Below are 20,573 nucleotides of genomic sequence, written 5' to 3' on the forward strand. Positions count from 1 at the left end.
CTATGAATCAATCTGGTGATGATATTGTCTATTCCACTGGTTGCCAACTGGTGGGCTGCGAGAAAATGTTGGTGGTTCAGAGAAACGTTACCTCCAGAGCACCCCTAAAAGCAATTAATCCAGGCTGTGTGGGTACACAAGGCTGCGCCACCCACATGGCCCACAGGTACATAAGGCTTGTGTGGCTTGCATTGTGAACACCATGAGGTAATGGCGGGAGGGGGAGAAGGGAACTTGCCCCACACGCCTGGCCTGGCCCCTGGGCTGCTTCTTTCTTCTGCTGCTTTTGGCTGCACGCAAGGAAAGCAGCAAAAGTTTTTCTTTCTCTCCCCCAAACTCTGCCAGGAATGAGTCTTTGGGACCCTGAAAAGCCTCCTGCCCCAAGAGGCTGCACTGGCAAAGACTCGTTTCTGGCGGAGTTTGGGGGAAGAGAAAGACTTTTGCGGCTTCTGCTGCTTTCTTTGCATGAAGTCAAAAGTCTCTCTCTCCCTGAGAACGGAGCTGGAGACAGTATCCTTCAATCCCAAATAAAGAACAATCGACTGGTAGGAATACAGGGTGGGGAATTTTCCTGCAGACTTTTGGGGGGATTTTTCCAGGGTCTCTTGATTCACAGGATTTAAAATTATACATTTGGTGGTCCCTGAGGTCGAAAAGGTTGGCAACCCCTGATCTATTCCATTTTTCTCGCTTACCAAGTAGATTGTGGGTCTACTTTGTCAAATGCCTTGCTGAAATCTAAGTATACTATGCCCACAGCATTTCACTGGTCTAATAATTTAGTGATTTTATCAAGGAATGAAATAAGATTGGATTTGGCACGATCTGTCTTTAACCAACCCATGCTGACTGCTAGCTATAACTTTATTTGCTTCTAGTTGTTCGCACATGGTTTATCTTTCCCAAGATCCTCCGGAGTATTGAGGTTGAGACTGCTTGGTGACTAAGTGAAAAAGTGACTAAGAATCAGTTTTCACACTTATGACCATTGCTATCTGCGTGGTCACGTGGTTTATTCGGATGCTTGACGCCTGACTCACATTTATGACAGTTGGTGTCTCAGGGTCATATGATCCCCTTTTGCGACCTTTGGATGAAAAGTCAACGAGGAATTTGCTTAATAACCCTCTCACTTACTAACTTACCAACTGCAGCGAATTCACTTAACGGCAGCAAGAAAGGTCATAAAAAAGGGGCAAAGCTCACTTCTTTCTCATTTAGTAACAGAAATGTTGAGTTCAATTGTGGTCGTTTTAAGGCGAGGACTACCTATATCACAAATCTAAGGTTTTTTTTCCCCCTCACTAGGAATAGTATTTGGTAAATCTTCAAATAAGCTGAGGTAAATTTACTTGGGGGAGGTTTAAAAAAAACAAAAACAAAAACTACACATCACTTGTGCAACCAGCTTCGTTAGAACAACCCAGCAAAATAAAATTCCGGTTTATTGTTGGACAATATTGTTTTCACACATACATCAAACAGGCCAAAAAGAAGAAAAAAAATTAACAGCAACTCCTTAGACAAAAATAAAAAGAACGAAAAGGAAAAAAAAAACAAAAGGAAAAAATCTTTTAATCTTTGGCCTTGCCATCTCACAAACCCACTACTTTTATGGTACAGGTAAAAGTACATACACAAAAAAAAAAAAGTGTTACTGGAATGCTCGTCATAAACCTTGGACTTTTTTTGCGTGTGTTTTTGAAATTATTATTATTATTATTTTTTTACAAGGTCGTTTTTTTTTAAAGTTTTCTCCTTTGAGATAATGGTTTTTTGGACACGGTCACACCACAAGTAAAGTCAAGAATTATTTTTCGTTTGTTTCGTTTCGTTTATAGGAACAAAGGAAAAACGAAAAGAAAAGCACACTTCAAAAGCCCCCGCCCCCCCCCCTTTTGGTCAATGGAGATCGCGTTAAAAATGGCTGACCTCATCACAATATGTACAAAAATATAAAATGTAAATAAAAAATACAAACAAATTCTCCTTTTAAAGTTACTTTTAAGAAAGCAAGCTGGGCCTTGAAGTTTTCCCGAGGGGAGGGGAGAAGGGAGGGAGATTTTTTGGGCTGTTGGGTTTTTATTTTTTGCTATTTTTACAAGTTGGGGAAAAAAAATGGCAGCTCTACGGCCACACGGCTTTTACTGGGGTTGGGGTGGATTTTTTGTCTGTTTGCTCTACTTTATGACGGTGACCATTAGCAACAAGGGGGAAACGTGTTTTTTTTTTTTTTCGTTTTTGTAACAGGAAGTTTTTCAAAGGTGAAAGAAGTTCCACGCTGGCCTTTTTTCTTAAAAAAATTCTTTTCCCTCTTTTCTTAAGTTTAAAAAAAAGTTGGTTCTTTTTCTTTTTTTATTATTCTACTCCCTAGTCGTCTTCGTCGGTTTTCTGCTTCTTCGGATCGACGTCGTCGTCCTGTAAAAGGAAGGCGGGGGAAAAAATAAATGGGTCAGAGAGCTCAGATCTGGGAATTTTCATTAATTATAAATTAAATGACCCCCGTTCAGCTGCTCCTGAAATCGGGTTTTCGAGGCAGGACCCATCCTCCAACCAGAAGAGAAACTCTTGTCGCTCGGGGGTTGAGCTGATCTTGGCGGTTTTCCTTGCAGATGTTTCATGACCCAACTAGGTAACATCATCAGTGCTAGCAGGGAGCGGGGTTTGCTCTCATTTTATATACAATGGCTTGCTTGCCCGGTTTGCTTTTGGTGGAGTTATTATGGCGATTCCTTTATTAGGCTGCTGTTTACCATTGATGGTTGGTCTAGTATGAAACTCCCTTCTAACACTGATGACATTCTCTACTTGGGTCATGAGACGTCTGCAAAAAAACTACCCAATTCGGACAGCATCAAGGATTCCAGTCTTCCTCTTTGCACTGATAATGTTACCTAATTGGGTCATGAAAAGTCTGCAAGAAAATCGCCAAGCTCAGAGAGCACCAAGGACCCCAACATGACTTCTCCTAGCACTGATGTTACCTAGTCGAGTTTGTTACTCAACAAAACGTCTGCAAGAAAACCACCAAGCTCAGAGAGCTGCAAGGATGACATAGGGGCAAGGGTCTTCAAACTTTGGCAAGTTTAAGACTTGTGGACTTCCAACTCCCAGAATTCCTGAGCTAACATGACTGGAGGAGCAATTCTGGGAGTTGGAAGTCCACAAAGTCTTAAAGCTGTCTCAAGTTTGACGACCCCTGCCATAGGTCCATCTTCCTGTATTTTTCCAGCAAACTATAACAGCACCATCTTCTTGATCCAACAGAATTCTTCGGGGACGTACCAAGCTGTGCAGGAAAAGCATGTGTATCCTTTCACAACCCAATTACCTTCCGGTCCCATTTTCTTTGTGGGGGCTTATCGCACAAGATCTCCCTGCAAGGGACAAAGGCAGTTTCTAAAATTGGTATTTATTTATTTTTTAAAGGCCCCAGTTCTCCACAAATGGCCTTTTCCTAATGGAATTATTATATTTTTTTCTTCTCTGGGTCAGATTACATCCTCCATCTTTTCCTCAGCCATCCTGAGCTCCTGCCTAGAACTCTCTGAGGTAACAATTATGGCTCGGGGCTTTTCTGTCAATGGGTTTTGAAGATTCCTGGGAATGCCAGTTTATGGAAGTGCCCAGAGACCCAGATCTGAAACCTAAATGAAAAAACTACCAGCAGACACTGGGCTCAGGACGATGGGCCTGGCCTAAACAAGCAGGGAGGACTATTTTGAGACTTAGGTAGGCGACTTCAAAAAATGAGATCGGGTGGACTGAAATTAAGGCCATGTTCCATGGTTGGGATGCATCACAGCTTCTTCCAAAGATGGGGAAATTTTGGCATTATATAGGCAGACGGCAGCAAGAATACGCTTTTGTGATTCCCACAAAGGACTAACGGCTGCGAAAGTTGATGGGAGTTAGCAGAGGTGGCTAAATTTGACTGCTTTGATTAAAGAACACCATTTTGTTTCTGCTTGGAACCCGGTTCTGGACTTTGTGCTTGAAGCGAGGGAAAAATATACACATGAAAATTTTAGATTTTGAGTTTTGACAATTGGATAGGTTTGTTTTTATAGAAATGGCTGGTATATATTGATACGTAAAAGTAAAAAGTCGAGGTTTTTGTTACCTGATTTTACCATACCAAATTAGCTGGAAGTGAATTTCTCTTTCTTCTCCACTTTTACCCTACATTTTCCCCCTCGTACTCTTTTTTTTGCCACTATTTTCATTTTTCTTTGCATTTCTGCATTTTATATTTCTACGTATTTTCTTTGCATTTCTGCATTTTATATGTTCTCTGCGTTTCTCTGTTTTATATTTCTCTATATTTTCTTTGCATTTCTGCATTTTATATTTCTGTATATGTTCTTTGCATTTCTCTATTTCGTATTTCTGTATATTTTCTTTGCATTTCTGCATTTTATATTTTGGTAAGCTATTAAAAAACCATGAGCAGTAGAGATGGGAGGCCGGAAGACCAGATGCCCTCACCTCATCGTCCTCAGCTGCCCGTTTTCCGGTCGGACCTTCGGTCTCGTCATCTTCATCGCCGTCTTCTTCTTCGCCTAGAGAAGGAAGGACAACTTGAGAAAGGAGCTCCGGGACCAAACGGCTTCTTCACATCCTCTTCCAAGGCCGATCTCGGCTTAGGCCGGTGTCCTCAAAGCAGGTCTTTGGAGTGTGGTGGGGAGGTTTCCACCTCCCCACCAAACAAGAGATCTAAGAATTCAGACTCACAGAGTAACAGAGTTGGAAGGGACTTTAGAGGTCTTCTAGCCCAACCCCGTGCCCAAGCAGGAAATCCCGTTTCCACCTCAGCCCAAACCAGGTACCGACGGGAAGCTGCAAATCTGGTGGTCTCCAGGGTAGTCATCCGTAAGTGGAAAAAAAAACCCAGGGGAAAAAAAAAAGGAGCTGCTTCTAGGGAAATGTAGAAACCAAGCAGGCCTTCTGGTTTGACAGCCGTGTTAGGATAACCCCGTAACAGTAGAGTTGGAAGGGACCTCGGAGGTCATCTAGTCAAACCCCGTCCTTGCAGGAAACCTATACTATTTCTGATAAATGGCTGTCCAATTGTGCGTGTGTGTCTGTGTGTGCCAGACCACTGCCAACCTTCCCCCAGTACTGTTCTTTTCCAAATAAAGGTAGTCCCTGACTTACGACCACAGTTGAGGACCCCAACGTTTCCTGTCGCTAAGCAAAGAGTCGCGAAGTGAATTCCGCCCTGTCCCCCTTTTACGGCATTTTTGACGCCACAACAGCTTGTCGTGGGAACCGGCCGCGGTTGAAAAAAAACTGTTGTAAAGTTCACTCCCGGTTCACCCTTGGGACGGGTGGTTTTTGCCTGTCGCCATGGCAACCGACAAGGGGAACTGAATACCACTTGATTTTCGGAGAGGAAAGAAAAAAGCAGACAGATTGAGAGGCTACCCAGGTCCAGTGTTTCTTAGCCACACAACTCTGTGTGTGTGTGTGTGTGTGTGTGTGTGTGTGTGTGTATGTGTGTGTGTTCTTTAAGGCTCTTGGGATTTAAACCCCGACCCTTCCCGGAGAGGCCAATAATCTGGCTTAAGTGCCACTGGGATCTGCCAGAGATTAGGGTCACCTGAGAATAACTTTTTTCAACCCCCCCCCGCCCCGCAAGATTAGCGTGTCTCCAATTTCTTGGCACACAAAGCCCATCCCCCAGAGGGAGGGGGCCAAGCAGCAGCCCAGACCCATCAGTGGGGGGAGGGGGGGAGAGAAAGGGAGGGGCTGGCAATGCAAGGCACCCCCCCTCTCCTCCACGGCTCCTTCCCGGCCCTCCTTCTCCATCAGTGGGCAGGGTAACTAGGCAACCGTCCCCACCCGGCAACCGAGATGCTCGGAACAACAAGGCGGAGGATGCCAGAGGACTCACGGCGGAGCCAGACCGTCTTTCTGGGCCCAGGAAGAGTCGCCTTGACCGGCGGGGGGGGGGGGGGTTGGCTTAGCAGGCCTGGCAGCTGGCGCTTTTGGCTGGCAGCCGAGCCCCGGGGAGAATGCTCGCTCTCCCCACCCTCCTTGCAAGGCGACGGCTGGGCATTCGAAGCTCCCAAATATTTGCAGCTTTCCAACCTGGGGCATCCAGGAAGGAGCCCCCCCCTTCTTCCCCACGCCAGGTGCTAATACAGGTATAGTCCTCAACTTCCGACGGTTCAGTTACTGTTTGAAGTTACGGCGGCACTGCGGGGGGAGGGGGGGGAGAGAAAGGGACTGTTTTTCACACTCTCGACCGTTTTGCAGCATCCGCCGGGGTGAAGTTTGGGCACTTGGCGACGGACTCGTAGTTATGACGGTCACGGGATCCCCTTTTGCGACCGAGCCAGACTCGCTTAATGACCTAGTGACTTAATTTTAAGAAATGCAAGTGATTCGCTTAATCGCCGCGGCCAAGGATAAACTGGGGTGTGAATTTTGGGTGACTGAAATTCTAGGTTTGGTTATGGTCTTAAGTCGAGGACCAGCTGTAGCGGAGAAAAGGACATTTTTTTCCCTCGGTGCAAAAGGCTAGGGCCACCACTCAAGGAGAGGGCAGCATCATTCACGGGGGACAAAAAAACCCTATTTATTCTTCTTTTTTTTTTTTTAACTCTTTTTGACTCACGAAGATTTAAGCCGAAATGGTTGCAAATTGCCAGCATTCTGGCTAAACACCGCCCCCCCAAAACCAGGTGTTTCCCTCAGGTACACCGGCCCAGGAATAGCAAATTACAGGACCCTCTGCATTATCTTACAGGCCAAAATAGCAAATTATGGGTAGTCCTTGACTTGCAACCGTTCGTTTAATGACTCAAGTTACAAGGGCCCCGAAAAATGCGACTTAGGACTGTGTTTTCTTGCTTATGATCGTTGCAACGTCTCCATGGTTCCGTGATCAAAAGTCAGATGGCTCGTATTTACGATGGCCACAGTATCCCAAGGTCCCGTTTTATGACCTTCTGACAAGCAAAGTCCATGGGGGGGGGGCGGGAAGAGAAAGCCTGATTCACTTAACAACCGGGTTATTAATTTAATAACTGCAGTGATTTGCTTAAGGACCGGGTTGCCAACTGCAGAACTCCAGCGATCCACTTAGTGATGACAGTGGCAAGGAAGGTTGTAACACGGGGTAAAGCTCACTTAACCCACGTCTCGCTTAGCAGCGGAAAAAAACGTTAAGTCGAGGACAGCCTGAAAATAGCTTCTCACCCAGCCTTTTCCAGAACTTTCTCGGCGATGGTGCCCGTTTGCGAAAGCCCTTGTCCAGAGAAGCCGGACGGAAGTCCCAACTGGCACCATTTTTTTCTAGACATTTCTAAGCCTGGAAAATTTGTTCTTCTGTTGTGTCTTAGCTCCTCAGCGGCTCCCCTTAGCCGGAATGGCGTTTTTCATTTTTGCCTTTTATTGATCTTAAAACCGTATATGCTTTTATTGGCACTGTAATTTTAATGGGTTTTTATGGCAAGCTGCCCAGGCAGGTTTTGGCTTATCGGGTGGTTTTTTTAAAAAAAAATCTAATAAATGTTCTGCAGCTTCAACTCCAACGGAAGCTCCAGAATGGGCCTCTTTGGTGCCAGAAGGCAGAAACAGTTGGGAAGAGAATGGCAAATAATAAAAATAAATAAAAAAGAGAGTTGGAGGGAAGAGAGAGAGAGAATTGTAGATTAGTATGTAGCTAGATAGAAAGAGGTGATAGGTTGACAGAGATAAATGTAGATTATATAGAGATAGTGATAGATAAGATAGAGATAGAAACAAGGAGGTAGATCTCTATATCTATCCCATCATCATCTTTCTCTAGCTACAGTATCTCTATCATCCCTCTCTTCTCTCTCATTATCTATCTCTCATTCTACCTTTCTTTCATCTGTCATCATTATCATCTTTCTATCTATCTTTCTACCTATCTAATCTATCTATCCATGTATAATCATCTCTAGCTACAATATCTCTATCATCTCTCATTATCTATCTCTACCTTTCTATCATCTATCACAAATTATTATCTATCTATCTATCTATCTACCAATCTATCCTTCCATAATCATCTCTCTAGCTACAGTATCTCTATCATCTCTTCTCTCTCTCATTATCTATCTCTACCTTTCTATCACCTCTCATCATTATCCTCTATCTATCTATCTATCTATCTATCTATCTATCTATCTATCTTTCTTTCTGTCTTTCTGTCTGTCTATCTATCTATCTATCTATCTATCTATCATCTATCTATCTATCCATCTATCTATCTATCTATCTATCTATCTATCTATCTATCTATCTATCTATCTATCTATCTATCTATCTATCTATCTATCTATCTATCTATCTATCTATCTATCATCTCTGTCTATCTATCCATCCGTCCAAAGACAGACAGATAGATGAGACAGATAATAGATATAGGTAAGTAGGCAGGTATTTATTTTATTTATTTAATTTATATTGCAGCCTATTCGCCCATGGAAACTCAAGGTGGCTCACACAATGTAAAACCATATTTAAAACAAAAAATAAAAATAAAAAGAATGATAAAAACTAACAAAAAGAATCAAATAAATTAATAAAGTGCAATAGAAATAGTTTGGCCTACTGGGTAAGGCACGAGGCTAGAAAACATAAGATGGTGAGTTCTAGTCCCGCTTTATGCATGAAAGCCGGCTGGGTGACTTTGGACCAATCACCGGGAGACAGTGAGTTCTAGTTCTGCCTTAGTCTGAAAGCCAGCTGGGTGACTTTAAGCCAGTCATCATCAAGAGATAATAAATACTAATCCCCGCTATTCACATGAAAGCCAACTGGATGAGCCAATCGCCAGGAGACAGTGAGTTCTAGTCCCACCTTAGGCAGGAAAGCCAGCTGGGCCTAGTCATTCTCTCAGCCTACCCAGGTGTTGTAGGAAAACAGAACAATGAACAAAACAGAAGGAAAGAAGGTATGTATATTTATGAAAATAAGAAAGGTGGGGCCCAAAAGTACTTCCTGGTCCAGTGGCCTCTTGAAAAAGCACCTTTGGAGCAACTCTGACCTGGATGACTTGAGAGAATCTTTCTAGACAATAAAGGTGGGATAAATAAATAAATAAAAACTATTCCCCCGCCCCCTACAGAGAGATTCCTGGTTAGAAGAAAAAGTTAAAAATACTAAATCCCGTCCCGTTTAGAAGGAGGCAAGCTTTTGAGTGAATAGTTGCTTTTAATTCCTCTCTTCTCCAGGGAGTTACACCTGGAGACTTTGGTGGATTCCAGCTCTTGGTGCCCAACTTTGCAAAATTGTACACAATCCTATTTTAGCGGTTTTCCCCATGCCGATCGCTCCCGTGGTGTGTAAAAAACACAGAATCGGCTTGTTTGTCATGCTCTATGCCAAAGGGCCACCAGGGGGACCCGGCCTCCTTTCCACCATAGCCAGCTCAGCCTAAATCTTCTCCAGCCAGGCGCCCCTTCCATTGGGGTGGACTACGTTTCCCAAGAAGAGACCAAAAAGAAAAAGGAAAGGAGAAAGGGGAAAGGAAAGGAAAGAAAGAAAGAAAAAGGAAAGGAAAGAAAGAAAGAAAGGAAAAGGAAGGAAAAAGGAAAGGAAAAAGAAAAAGGAAAGAAAAAGAAAAAAAGGAAAGGAAAGAAAAAAAAAGGAAAGGAAAGAAAGGAAAGAAAGAAAGGAAAAAAGGAAAGGAAAAAGAAAAAGGAAAGAAAAAAGAAAAAGGAAAGGAAAGGAGAAAGGGGAAAGGAAAGGAAAAAGGAAAGGAAAGGAAAGAAAGAAAGAAAGGAAAAGGAAAGAAAAAGGAAAGAAAGGAAAGAAAGAAAGGAAGGAATAAGGAAAGGAAAAAGAAAAAGGAAAGAAAAAGAAAAAGAAAAGGAAAGAAAAAAAGGAAAGGAAAGGAAAGAAAGGAAAGAAAGAAAAAGGAAAAGGAAGGAATAAGGAAAGGAAAAAGAAAAAAGGAAAGAAAAGAAAAAAAAAAGGAAAGGAGAAAGGGGAAAGGAAAGGAAAGGAAAAAAAGGAAAGGAAAGGAAAGAAAGAAAGGAAAAGGAAAGAAAAAGGAAAGGAAAAAGAAAAAAGGAAAGAAAAAAGAAAAGGAAAGGAGAAAGGGGAAAGGAAAGGAAAGGAAAAAAAGGAAAGGAAAGGAAAGAAAGAAAAAAGGAAAAGGGAGGAAAAAGGAAAGGAAAAAGGAAAGAAAAAACGGAAAAAAAGGGCGGAGGGGAGAATTTACCGTCACCTTCTTCCTCATCCTCCTCTTCGTCGCCAACCTCTTCCTCTTCGTCATCTACCTCGTTGTCCGCCTCCTGCTCGCCATTTTCCTCGTTCTCCTTTGCGGAAATGAAGCACACTTAAAAACAAAAAAAAACGGGGGGAGCCTACCAACCCCCCCCCCATTCACCAAATCCCCCTTTAACACACCTGCCTATTGCACTGCAAACTGTGTTTTATTTTTGGGTAGCAGCCAAACATGCCTCTGCATCAAGCGGCCAGGTTCAGGGAATTCTGGGAGTTGAAGTCCACGAGTCACAAAAGGGCCACGATTCCCCACCCATAAACTGGCTGGGGAATTCTGGGAGTTGGAGTCCACGTGTCTTCAATGGACTATGGTTGAGATACACTAACTTTATACTCCCTATTATCATCAATAAAATCACTTGAAACAGGGACCGCTGTTCCTTCCTTACAGGAAAACAATTATCCTGGGCTCACACGCTGAAACAGAGTTCAGATTCACAGAATAACAAGAGTTGGGAGGGACCTTAGAGGTCTTCTAGTCCAACCCTGTGCTCAAGCAGGAAACCCTATACCATGAGAGCCACGAGTGGTGCAGTGGTTAAGAGTCCAGTACTGCAGGCGACTTCTGCTGACTGCCGGCTGACTGCAGTTGGGCAGTTCGAATCTCACCAGGCTCAAGGTTGATTCAGCCTTCCTTTCTTCCTTCCGAGGTGGGTAAAATGAGGATAACCCAGATTGTTGGGGGAAATAGGCTGGCTCTGCAAACCGCTTAGAGAGGGCTGTAAAGCACTGTGAAGCGGTATATAGAGTCTCAAGTGCTATTGCTATTTCAGACAAATAGTATTTATTTATAGTAATATGTCAGTCTAGTCCAGGGGTGTCCAACCGTGGCAACTTTAAGACTTGTGGACTTCAACTCCCAGAATTCCTCAGCCAGCTGGCTGAGGAATTCTGGGAGTTGAAGTCCACAAGTCTTAAAGTTGCCACGGTTGGACACCCTGGTCTAGTCTCTTCTTAAAAACCTCCAGTGTTGGAATATCCACAGCTTCTGGTAGCAAGCTGTTCCACTGGTTAACTGTCCTTACTGTTAAGGCGGTTTCTCCATAATTCCAGATTGCTTCTCTCCTTAATTCGTTTCCATCCGGTGCTTTGGAGAATAATTTGACCCCCTCTCAAATACTGGCACCCCAATCCTCCTTTTCACTAGACCAGAGTTAACCAAGCAGAATTGCCGTGGTTTGCAGAACCCGCCAATTAAGATTAAACTCCAATGGCTTAGACCAACGGCCTGCTTCTACAACTGTCTACGAGGGCCGGCTTCCCAACCTGAAGTGCCCAACTTACATCAACCGTGTCTGGGGTTGTGTGAATGGGGGAGAGTAAGTGATGTCTCACAGCAAGACCAAGAAGTTTCAAAGAAAAAAAAAAACCGAGACTCTGCGGAGTTTCTCCTACTTAGGAAAATTTCAATCTGGGTTCGTGGGATCTTCTTCCGAGTTCCCTCCCCAATTCTGTTATTGTCAGAGCTCCACCTCCCAAATTTCATCCCAGCTGAGATACTTACGGCATTGCCGTTGGCGGGAGCATCCCTGCCATTTTCTGTTTCTTCCACAACTTCCTTCTTTTCTTTCAAATCCTTAAAAGGGGCAAAAAATAAATAAAAAAAAGAATAAAAAAACCTGGGTGGTTCATGGGGATTCCAGCTTTGCTGTCAAGGCTGCTGCAGATTCACAAGGCAGGGAGAATGACGGCCAACCCTTTCCCTCCCCCTCTCTCCTTTTTTGGGGAGAAAAAAATGTAAACACAACAGGACAACTACTACACAGGAACCGAAAATCGAGACTTGTAACTTTCTTTGTGGCCCCTGGTTCCGTTCAATACAACCCAACACACAACCCTCTCCAAGAGAGGGGGATTAACCAGACTTTAAAACTCTTCCAAGGCAGTGTGTGTTTGTTATACATTTTTATTCTTTTTCTAAGATGGGTTTTCAAGGGCTGTCTTCTCTCCATCTCTCCCCTCCCTACAAGCCAATGTGCAGTTCCTTGGCAAGGCAGTGTGACCTGCCACTAAACAACTTTCTCCCCCCTCCCTAATCCCCTTGCAACTGTTATGTCTTGGCATGTTTCAAGCTGGAAATGCAATGGGCATTACAGATTTACAACCTCCGGCTCCCCACCGGAAAAAGGGAGGGGGCCCTCATATAAACACAATTCAGCAAACACACTCCTGGCCTGCCTTGGGGGGGGGGGGCAGGGGTGGGGGAGAAGGGGAAACAAGGCTCCATGAAGGGAGCTTGGCAAGGGCTGCTATGCATTCTTTACAGAGCTCGGCCATAAATAAGGAAGTCCCCTTTTCTTTTCCCCGTAGATTTATTAAGACAAAGCATTTGAAGAGCAGCTGTCTTAAACCTCTCCCGGCAGGGCATCACAAACAGCTTCTGGACAAACCCGATTAGCAGTTTCGGACCCCCGCTACAAGCTCACGGATCTTAGCTGCCGCACATTCCTCAAAACCTTGGCCAAAATGGGACCGAGGATCAGGAATTTGCTTTTTTTTTTTGAAAAAACTCAACTGATTGTATACTCTTTCCAGCTTTTTGCAATCTCGTAGGGTTTCAAAAGTTGGGTTGATTTGTGGCCGTCCAGATATCCCTTCTAAAAAAAAGCAAAAAATAGCTTGCTCTGTGATAGGAAAGCAGCAAAATTCACGGATTTCCAAAAGTTAAACTTTTTTTACTTGAAGGTCAGAGGTTTATCCCAAGCTAAACTTGCTTTTTATGCTGGAAAAGCCGCTGCTATTGCTGCCTCCAATGCCATTCCAAGATCACAAACACGGTTTTTCCTCCCCCTCCTTTTCCCTAGACAGAGTTCTCCTAGAAAATCACCGTCCGCAGCCTGCAGCTTACAAGCAACAACACGTTTGAGAAGTCATGTTTACGTCTTTGACAGATCCTGATAAAGAGTCCCTGTAATTATAAGCCCAGCGCAAGCTGTTTACTGGTTCAAGGCCAGCCACAACATGGCAAGAGGGATGATCCTAAGGTTTCGATCTAGGAAAGGCTTTTGCTGGATATCAATAGTAAAAAAGAACACAAAAACAATGCCAAGGTCCAGCGCTGTGTACATCTCAGAGGCACCATGATTTATTAATAGCCCCATCAGTAACAGAAGAATGCCATTTACCCACAAGGAGAATAAAGGCAATAAAACAGAAGTCCTAATAAGGCAGACACACATACAACCCCAGTAACACCGCAGCATTTAGCCAAAAACCACACACTGCCAAGTGCATTGATGCACCCATTCCAGGCTTTCTTAAGTGCTTCTGTCCCTAATTCTTAATTAGGCAAAGTGTGTGTGTGTGTTTGGCATCGGCTTTTCAAAGGCCCATTTTTTTTTTAAAAAAAAGCTTGCAGTAAGTATATCCTCCTTCCTGCAGGGGGCGCAAGAGCCGGGAGGGGGCCCCCAGCGGCCGGCGGGCGGGCAAGCGAGGCCACGCGCTCTGGACCAATTCAAACCTGCGCGCCACAGTTGGCGCCACTTCGATTGGCCAGCCGGCCCCAACCTCCCAAGGCACGCCGGGGCGGGTAGTCCTTCCCGAGCGGGAGAGCGCAGTCGAGGAAATAGGAAGCGGCCGGGAAAGCGAACTACGGCTCCCAGGAGGCGCCGCGCGGGCGGGACCCGAGAGAGAAAAGCGGCACGTGGTGGGGCGGCTTTGGCTTTGCCGCTCGCTTGCTGTTTACCGCGGCCGCAGACAGCCGAGGGCGGCGCTGGAGAGAAGGAGAGCCGCCGCCCGCCTGGGAAATCAATCTCAAGCCTCCCCCACCCCCACCACCCTCCCCCGCCCGCCTCCCATGCATTTTAATGCCCAGATGCCGGGAGCGGGGAGGGGAAAAAAAAAAAGCAGCGCCAGGCTTTTTTCCCAGGACTGGAAATAAGCTTGGGGGAAGGAGGGGGGGTCGATACTACCCCCCCAAAAGGGTTTCCCCGAGGGGGAGATCCCCGATCCTAGAGGATCCCCGAGGGAGGGGGAACCCTGCCCTCCCCGCGAGATCCACCTCCGCAGGTTGCAACCTGCCCCAACGGTGACCCCTTTGCGGGAACAAAAGCCCCCCGTGGAGGATCCGGGTCAATCCCCGTTGAGGATGGGGGGCCGCTCCCGGCCGCCCCTTCTCACCGAGAAAGGGGCCGGAATTGCGGAGATCCCCCCACCCCGAGCGCCCCCTCGTCTCCGGCATCCCCGAGAGGCTAACGAGGCAGGGACCCCCCACTCCTCCAACTGGTCTCCCGCCGGCACCCGACAAGAACCCCCCCCCAGGCTACGTTGTATCCATTGCCCGGGAAAGGGCCCGACGGGGAGGGGACCGGAACCAGCCTCCCCTTTGCCTTCGGGGGGGCGGGGGGGGGAAAGGGGCTCCCCGCAAACGCCGCGCAGCCCCGGATTCCCCGTCCGTGCCCTCCGCAGCCGCTTCCCCCCCGCACGATCCTCCATCGGGACGCCGGGCAGCTTCAATCCGCCTTCCGACGCGTCTCCCATCCCGCGTCCGTCGGAACTCCGGGGAAAGCGGAGTTTTTCCTCCCCTCCAGGAGGGCGGGGGGAGAAGGGGAGGCAAGCGAGGGGCCATCCGAGTTCAAAGCGGGGCGGGGGGCGCCCCAACTTTCGGAAGGGGGGGGGAAGGAAAGATCTCTAAAACAGCAGCTTCCCCCCCCCACCGGTTTTCTCTCCCTTTCGCGTCCGATTCAGCCCGTCGGGTCGGCTCCCTTTTTTCCGTGCTGCCCCGGAGGGTTAAGCCCGAGGGCGCGACGGGGCCGAGCCGAGCGATCCGCCCCAGGAAAGGGACGCCGGGGAGGGCAGCAGCCGCTGCCTGCTCGGAGACAAAAGAAGCGAGCTCGGACGGCCGGACGGCGGGCAAAACGAGCGAGCTCCGACGGCCGGGCAGAGCCGAGCGGAGTGGGGTGCCTTTCAAAGGGCTCCCCTTTCTCGCTCTTCGCCCCCCCTTTCCAGCCCCCTCTTCTTCTCCTCCTCCTCCTCCCTCTGCCAAACCGCTTCCGATGTTTCTCCCGGGCCAGCGGGGGTCCCGGAGTTGTTTCCGCGCAATTAGCCCGGGCCAATTAGGGTAACGAGGGCACCGGGGGAGGGGGGGGCGGCCCGCGCACAGACCCGCATCCACCACCACCCCCCAATCGAGGGCTGTGCAGGTAAGCGGAGGGGAAGGGAAACCGAGCCTCGCTCCGCTTCAGGAGACAGCCGGGCCCGGGGGGCAAGGAAGCCCGGTAGCCAAGCCGGCGCCTGCATCGCGCCTACCGCTCGGCTCCGGGCTCCTCCGAGCTCCCCGACTTTGGATTATTATTATATATATTTTTTTTCCTTCCCTCCTCCCTCCGGGCACAAAAAAAGGGTCGCTTGAAGTTCGGCGTGTCTGTCAAAGCCGTTGTTTGTTGTTGTTGTGGTTGGGTCTTTCCTTTTGCAACGGGCAAAGCGCTTCCCTCCCCACTTAAAAGCGCCCAGCCTGGCAAAGGCGGAGGAAAACAACGAAGCACGCGAAACCACCTGCCTTGCTCGCCACCTTCCCGAGGCGTTTGCGGGGATAGAAGCCCAAGGATGGCCGGGCCAACGGGGTTAAGAAGAAGCCGGGCAGCGGCGCAAAAAAAAAGAAAGAGCCGATCGCAAACAAAGGGAGAGGAGGAAGCCGAGCGGAGACACGAGTACACGCCGCCGTCGTGCGTTGCAGGGAAGCGAAAGCGCAAGGAAGGCAAACACACACACACACATATACATACACACGAGCCGACAAGAACATGCACACATGCACAACCTTGCGCCCCCCCACCATTACCCCGCGCGCGGATTTCCACGGGGCTGGGAAAGGAAGGATCGCCTCGAGCGGGGGATGCAAAAGGATGCGGGGGAAAAACGGCATCCCTTTCCCCGGGCTTACCTTGGTGGAGATCTCGGAGCTGGTATCCACGGCTGTGTCTGACATGGCTGGCGCGCGGGGGGAAGGTAGGAGTAGTTGCGCGGCGGCGGAGGGAAAAAAGCCCGCGACTGTACAAAAAAAGAAAAAAGGAAGCGCCCGGGCACGGAGAGATCCGAAGGCGCGTACGCGGCGTGGGTTGCAAAAGGCGCAGGAGGGAGGACGAGGAGGAGGAGCAGGCGGGGGAAGCCGGAGGAGGAGGAGAAAAAAAAACCACGACGGTGGAAGAGGAAGACGACGATGATGAAGAGCGATGCCCCCGCGACGACAAGCGCAGCCCGGCACCCGAGGCAGGAAACAATGCAAAGATGGCTTTGGATGCCAGTGGAAGGTTCACGCGGTGCCGCCGCCTTTAATATAGACTAGTGGGCGGCGCGCGCCCTCCCCTCGCCGGCCCCGATTGGGCGGCCCGGGAGAAGCCGAGCGCGCCCATTGGACGAGCGGGGCGAACAATGGGCAAGGCCGCTTGACGGGAGCCGTCGGGGGGCCCGCGGCGCCCCTCCTTCCTTCCCTCCCTCCCTCCCTCCCTCCCCGGGCAGGCCGCGCAAAAGAGGAGGGGAGGCGGCTTGCAAAACATCCGCGCGCAGGAGGGAGGCGGGGAGAGAAAAGAGAGAGAGAGAGAGAGGGAGGGAGAAGGAGGGGGAAAAGAAGAGCTGCCCCCGCTTCTCTTTTTGCACGGACGGGAGGGGGGATTTGCAGAGCGCATGCGCCAAAACCGAGGGTATTGTTGGCTCGCGGACGGAGCGGACCCGTCCGGCCAAGGTCGGAGCGGGATGCCCGTCTCCGAGTTCGGGCCTCCTCGTCCCTTCTTTAAAAGTTCGACAGCCGCCGTTGCTCACTCTCTATATAAATCGTTTTCCACCCCCCACAACCCAACCCACCCACCGGCCGGGCTCCCGCGATCCTCCCGTCGAGGATGCGCGTCGCCCGAATCGGCTTCCTCTTGCGCAAGCGCGCCGGGGATCGCGGGGGGGCGCGCACCGCGCGGGGCAGAACGACAAAGGGAAACGATTCCGACGCGCGCCCGCCAGTGTTTAACTCTCTGAGCGCACGTGGGAACGCTCGCTTGCGTGTTCGAGTCGGGACGGGCACGAGAGGGGGCAGGAGGAAACTCACTAGCCCGCTTTCCTCTCCCCGCCCCCCTTTGCTTTTTTTTTTTTGCAAGGAAAGGCGGGGACCGACCTGGATGAGCCGCTTCCTCCGGCTATGCAAAGCGCCCCCAAAAAAAGGCCAGGGCAAAAAAAAAAAAGGCCCCTTGCAAAAAGCTGGACGCGCTTTTCTCTTCCTGCCCTGCCCCCGTCGAGGAATCTTAAACCAAGCTGTTGAAACGGTGCTTCCTTTCCCCCAGCCGCCGCCGTCCTGTTACTTTGTAAAGAGACTCGGTCGTTAAAACGCTTGCAATTGCACCTTTGCAAAAAAAAAGAAAAAAAGCGGGGAGACATTATACAGAAGCCCCCCACTCACACACCCCCAAAACAGTCCCAAAGCTACGATGGGTTTCTACTCTTTCCCCCCCAAATGGTAAGATTGCAAAGTTGGGTGGTTTGCAAAACTGGGGTGGCGGGGGTTGCATTTAGGGGAGGGGCGTCTAACTCTCCCCCAGATTGCAACCCCGGGGATGCAAAGGGCGAAAATGTGCTCGCTGGCTTAACAACCCCCCGCTTGCAATAGCAACCAATGGAGGCGGCGGAAAAGGGCAAGACTTGCCACACTTAAGATGGCGCCGGGCGCTCTTGCCTGGGATGCCAGTCGGTGCCGTCGCGCAGCCGAGCCGCCTAACGGGTCGCGTCCCACGCAGCCGGCTTCTCTGCGGACCCCAACATCCCCCCCTTTCTCGGGGTTCCCGGTCCGGCGACGGTCCGTAAAACGTTCGCCTTGACTCGGTCGGTTCTTCTTTGAGGGGAGGGGTGTCCCACACTCAACATGGCCGCCGCGCTCGTCCGCTTCTGGCGCACGGAAGGCGGGATCTCGACCTCCGCCGGTCCTCATTGGGCGGGAGGGCCGAGCGAACACGATGTTGACGCTTTGCGGCGGGTCATTGGACGCCGCTGCTGTCATTCGGGATTAAAAGTGAGGGAAGGAAAAACGGGATGCCCGGATCAGGTTCTCTTCGATGGAACGGAGTCGGCTCCGGGGCCGCCTCGCGGCTGCCTGTTGGTCGCCATCGTCGGCGGGTGAAAGTCGGATTTTACACGCGGGTGACTTAAAAAATGCGGCGCTGAGTTCAGGAGCTTGCATTGCGGAGCCTGCGTGACTTATTTACGCGGTCTTTCTCTCTCCTGCCACCTTTCTTTGGAAAGGGTTCGGCTCTATGACTTTTTTTGCAGAGTTTCTGATTTTGCAAAAGTTTGCAAAAAAAAAAAAAAAAAGTTCCGCGTGTAAAAGTTCCCCGGACGAGTGAGGAAGCTCCTGAATTAGTTAGGTGTTTTGATTTTTCCGCAGGTTTTAATTTTTTCCTTGCAGCGTGCCATCCCTTGGAGCACGCGAGCCGTTAAAATGGGAAGGTTTTCTCGAGGCCATCGATCCCACCCCTTTGTTTGGTGCAGACATCTAAACCCGCGAAGCCTCTCATTGCCACTCTGGTCCCCAGTTCGCCCCTCACCTCACAACCTGGGTTGTGTAATGCAGTGCATTGTGCTGGTAGTCCTCAACTTCAATTCGTTTAGTGACTGTTCAAAATTACAATGGGGCTGAAAAATGTGACTTATGACCGTTTTTCATACTTACGACATTTGCAGCATTCCCCCCTGATCACATGATCAAAATTCAGATGCTTAGTAAATGATTCAGGTTTATGACTTGTGATATCCTGAAGTCATGTGATCCAATTTTGTGACCTTCCTACAAGCAAAGTCAAAGGTCGCAAAATAAGACAAAATTCACTTAACCGCCGTCTCACTTAGCAACAAGTGTTAGCCTCAGTTGTGGTCATAAGTCGAGGATTGCCCCATTTACTGTCCCATAAACTTGGGTTTGTGCAAAATCCCAAACCAGAAGCATGTAACCAAAGTGATCCCAGTGATCGCCTTCTGCTGGGACATCTCTTGACCAGTAAACAGCACAACAAGCTAGTCGAGGGTTAAACCAGGTTGAGAGATTTGGGATTCAGCATGTTAAGGAAAGTTAGCCGTTATCTCGGTCTTAAGTTGTTGTGTGAACCAGGTGTTGTGCCAAACTTTAATGACACTTGTTTGGATATTGTGTTAAGTATAATGTGCAGGAAAGTTTTTTTAAAAAATCACAGTCAAATAGATCACCAGAACGTTGGAAATGTAAACAGAATCAAGGAACATGCTATCATATGTGATGGATGTGCCCAGTAACAAAAAAATACTGGATGAGGATAAGGTGGATTGAGGAAATAACTAAGCAACAAATAGAGTTCGGAGATATTCTTATTAGGCATAATAACAGGAAAACCTGACAAAAAAGCACAATATCTAATGCTACATTTAATAACGGCGGCTTGAATTGTCTATGCGCAAAACTGGAGAAATTGTATTATACCGTCTGAGGAAAGTGTGATCAAGAAGAGTGCCGAGATGGATAGGCTGACAATGGAAATAAAAGATAAGAGAACCCGAATATTGTTTGATTTGAAATGCATAGTATAATTGGTTAAATGGTAGATATAAAGATATTACAGTGGAACAATATATATAAAGGAATTTATGTATGTATGTATAATTAAAATGTATGTAAAACATATGTATATCGATACCAAAAAGTTGCAAAGAATGAAAACGGTGTTATAAAATGAGGAAAATTGTTCAATAAAAATAATATTTTTTTAAAAAAAGTCACAATCAAGTGATTGACATCCGCACCCGTGTGTTGGGATGCACATAAGAAGGGGTGGGGCTTTGATTACATGGTGGCCATCTTGGGTTTTTGGACCCCTTAAAACCCCTTGCTCCTTCCACTAGGCCAGCCATGGGGCAATAGCCCAAAATGTCAGAATGGCAGGTGCAAAGAGAGGAACCTTCACAGGTTTGAAGAGATGCTCCCTTTTTCCATGCAGAAGTCAATCCTCTTTTTATGCAAGTGTGTAACACCCCACTCTTGAGGGTGTGCATTGCGTTACTAGTTTAGTCCTTACAAAGGGACAGAGTCACAATATTTCTCTACTTTGGCAACTTTAAGAAATGTGGACTTCAGTTCCCAGAATTCTATGCTGTGCTGGCTGGGGAATTCTGGGAATTGAAGTCCACGCCTCATAAAGTTACTAAGGTTGAAAAAACACACTAATTCAGGCTTAAAGGTGCTATTAGAATCCATAAATTGGGTCAATACAGAACTAAATTAGGTATATTATGCCAAAAAAAAGGGGGATGTTTCCTTCCTTCTTAAGATCACTGCCTTTTTAAGAATAAATAAATCTTGGGCC

The 20,573-nt window shown here is 48.0% G+C and overlaps 1 protein-coding gene across 6 annotated transcripts; it reads right to left on the minus strand.

Moving 5' to 3' along the window:
• Positions 1 to 1,409: 1,409 nt before the first annotated feature.
• On the minus strand, positions 1,410 to 18,364 carry PTMA (prothymosin alpha). 6 transcript variants are annotated; one of them, XM_087933675.1, is made up of 5 exons: positions 17,924 to 18,364; positions 11,774 to 11,845; positions 10,211 to 10,298; positions 4,489 to 4,562; positions 1,410 to 2,418 (listed from the first exon to the last, which is right to left on the minus strand). In XM_087933675.1, the coding sequence occupies exons 1-5, from the start codon at positions 18,242 to 18,244 to the stop codon at positions 2,371 to 2,373; spliced, it is 603 nt and encodes a 200-aa protein (XP_087789801.1). In that variant the 5' UTR covers positions 18,245 to 18,364; the 3' UTR covers positions 1,410 to 2,370. The 6 variants fall into 6 exon arrangements, with proteins under 6 accessions (XP_087789801.1, XP_087789799.1, XP_087789800.1 ...); XM_087933673.1 differs by having other exon boundaries at positions 10,205 to 10,298; positions 17,924 to 18,259; XM_087933674.1 differs by having other exon boundaries at positions 10,211 to 10,301; positions 17,924 to 18,259.
• Between the last annotated feature and the right edge of the window lie 2,209 nt (positions 18,365 to 20,573).

This window comes from Pseudonaja textilis, chromosome 4 (assembly GCF_049901715.1).
Source record: "Pseudonaja textilis isolate UNSWEBS1 chromosome 4, rPseTex1.2, whole genome shotgun sequence".
NCBI classification, from domain to species: Eukaryota; Metazoa; Chordata; class Lepidosauria; order Squamata; family Elapidae; genus Pseudonaja; species Pseudonaja textilis.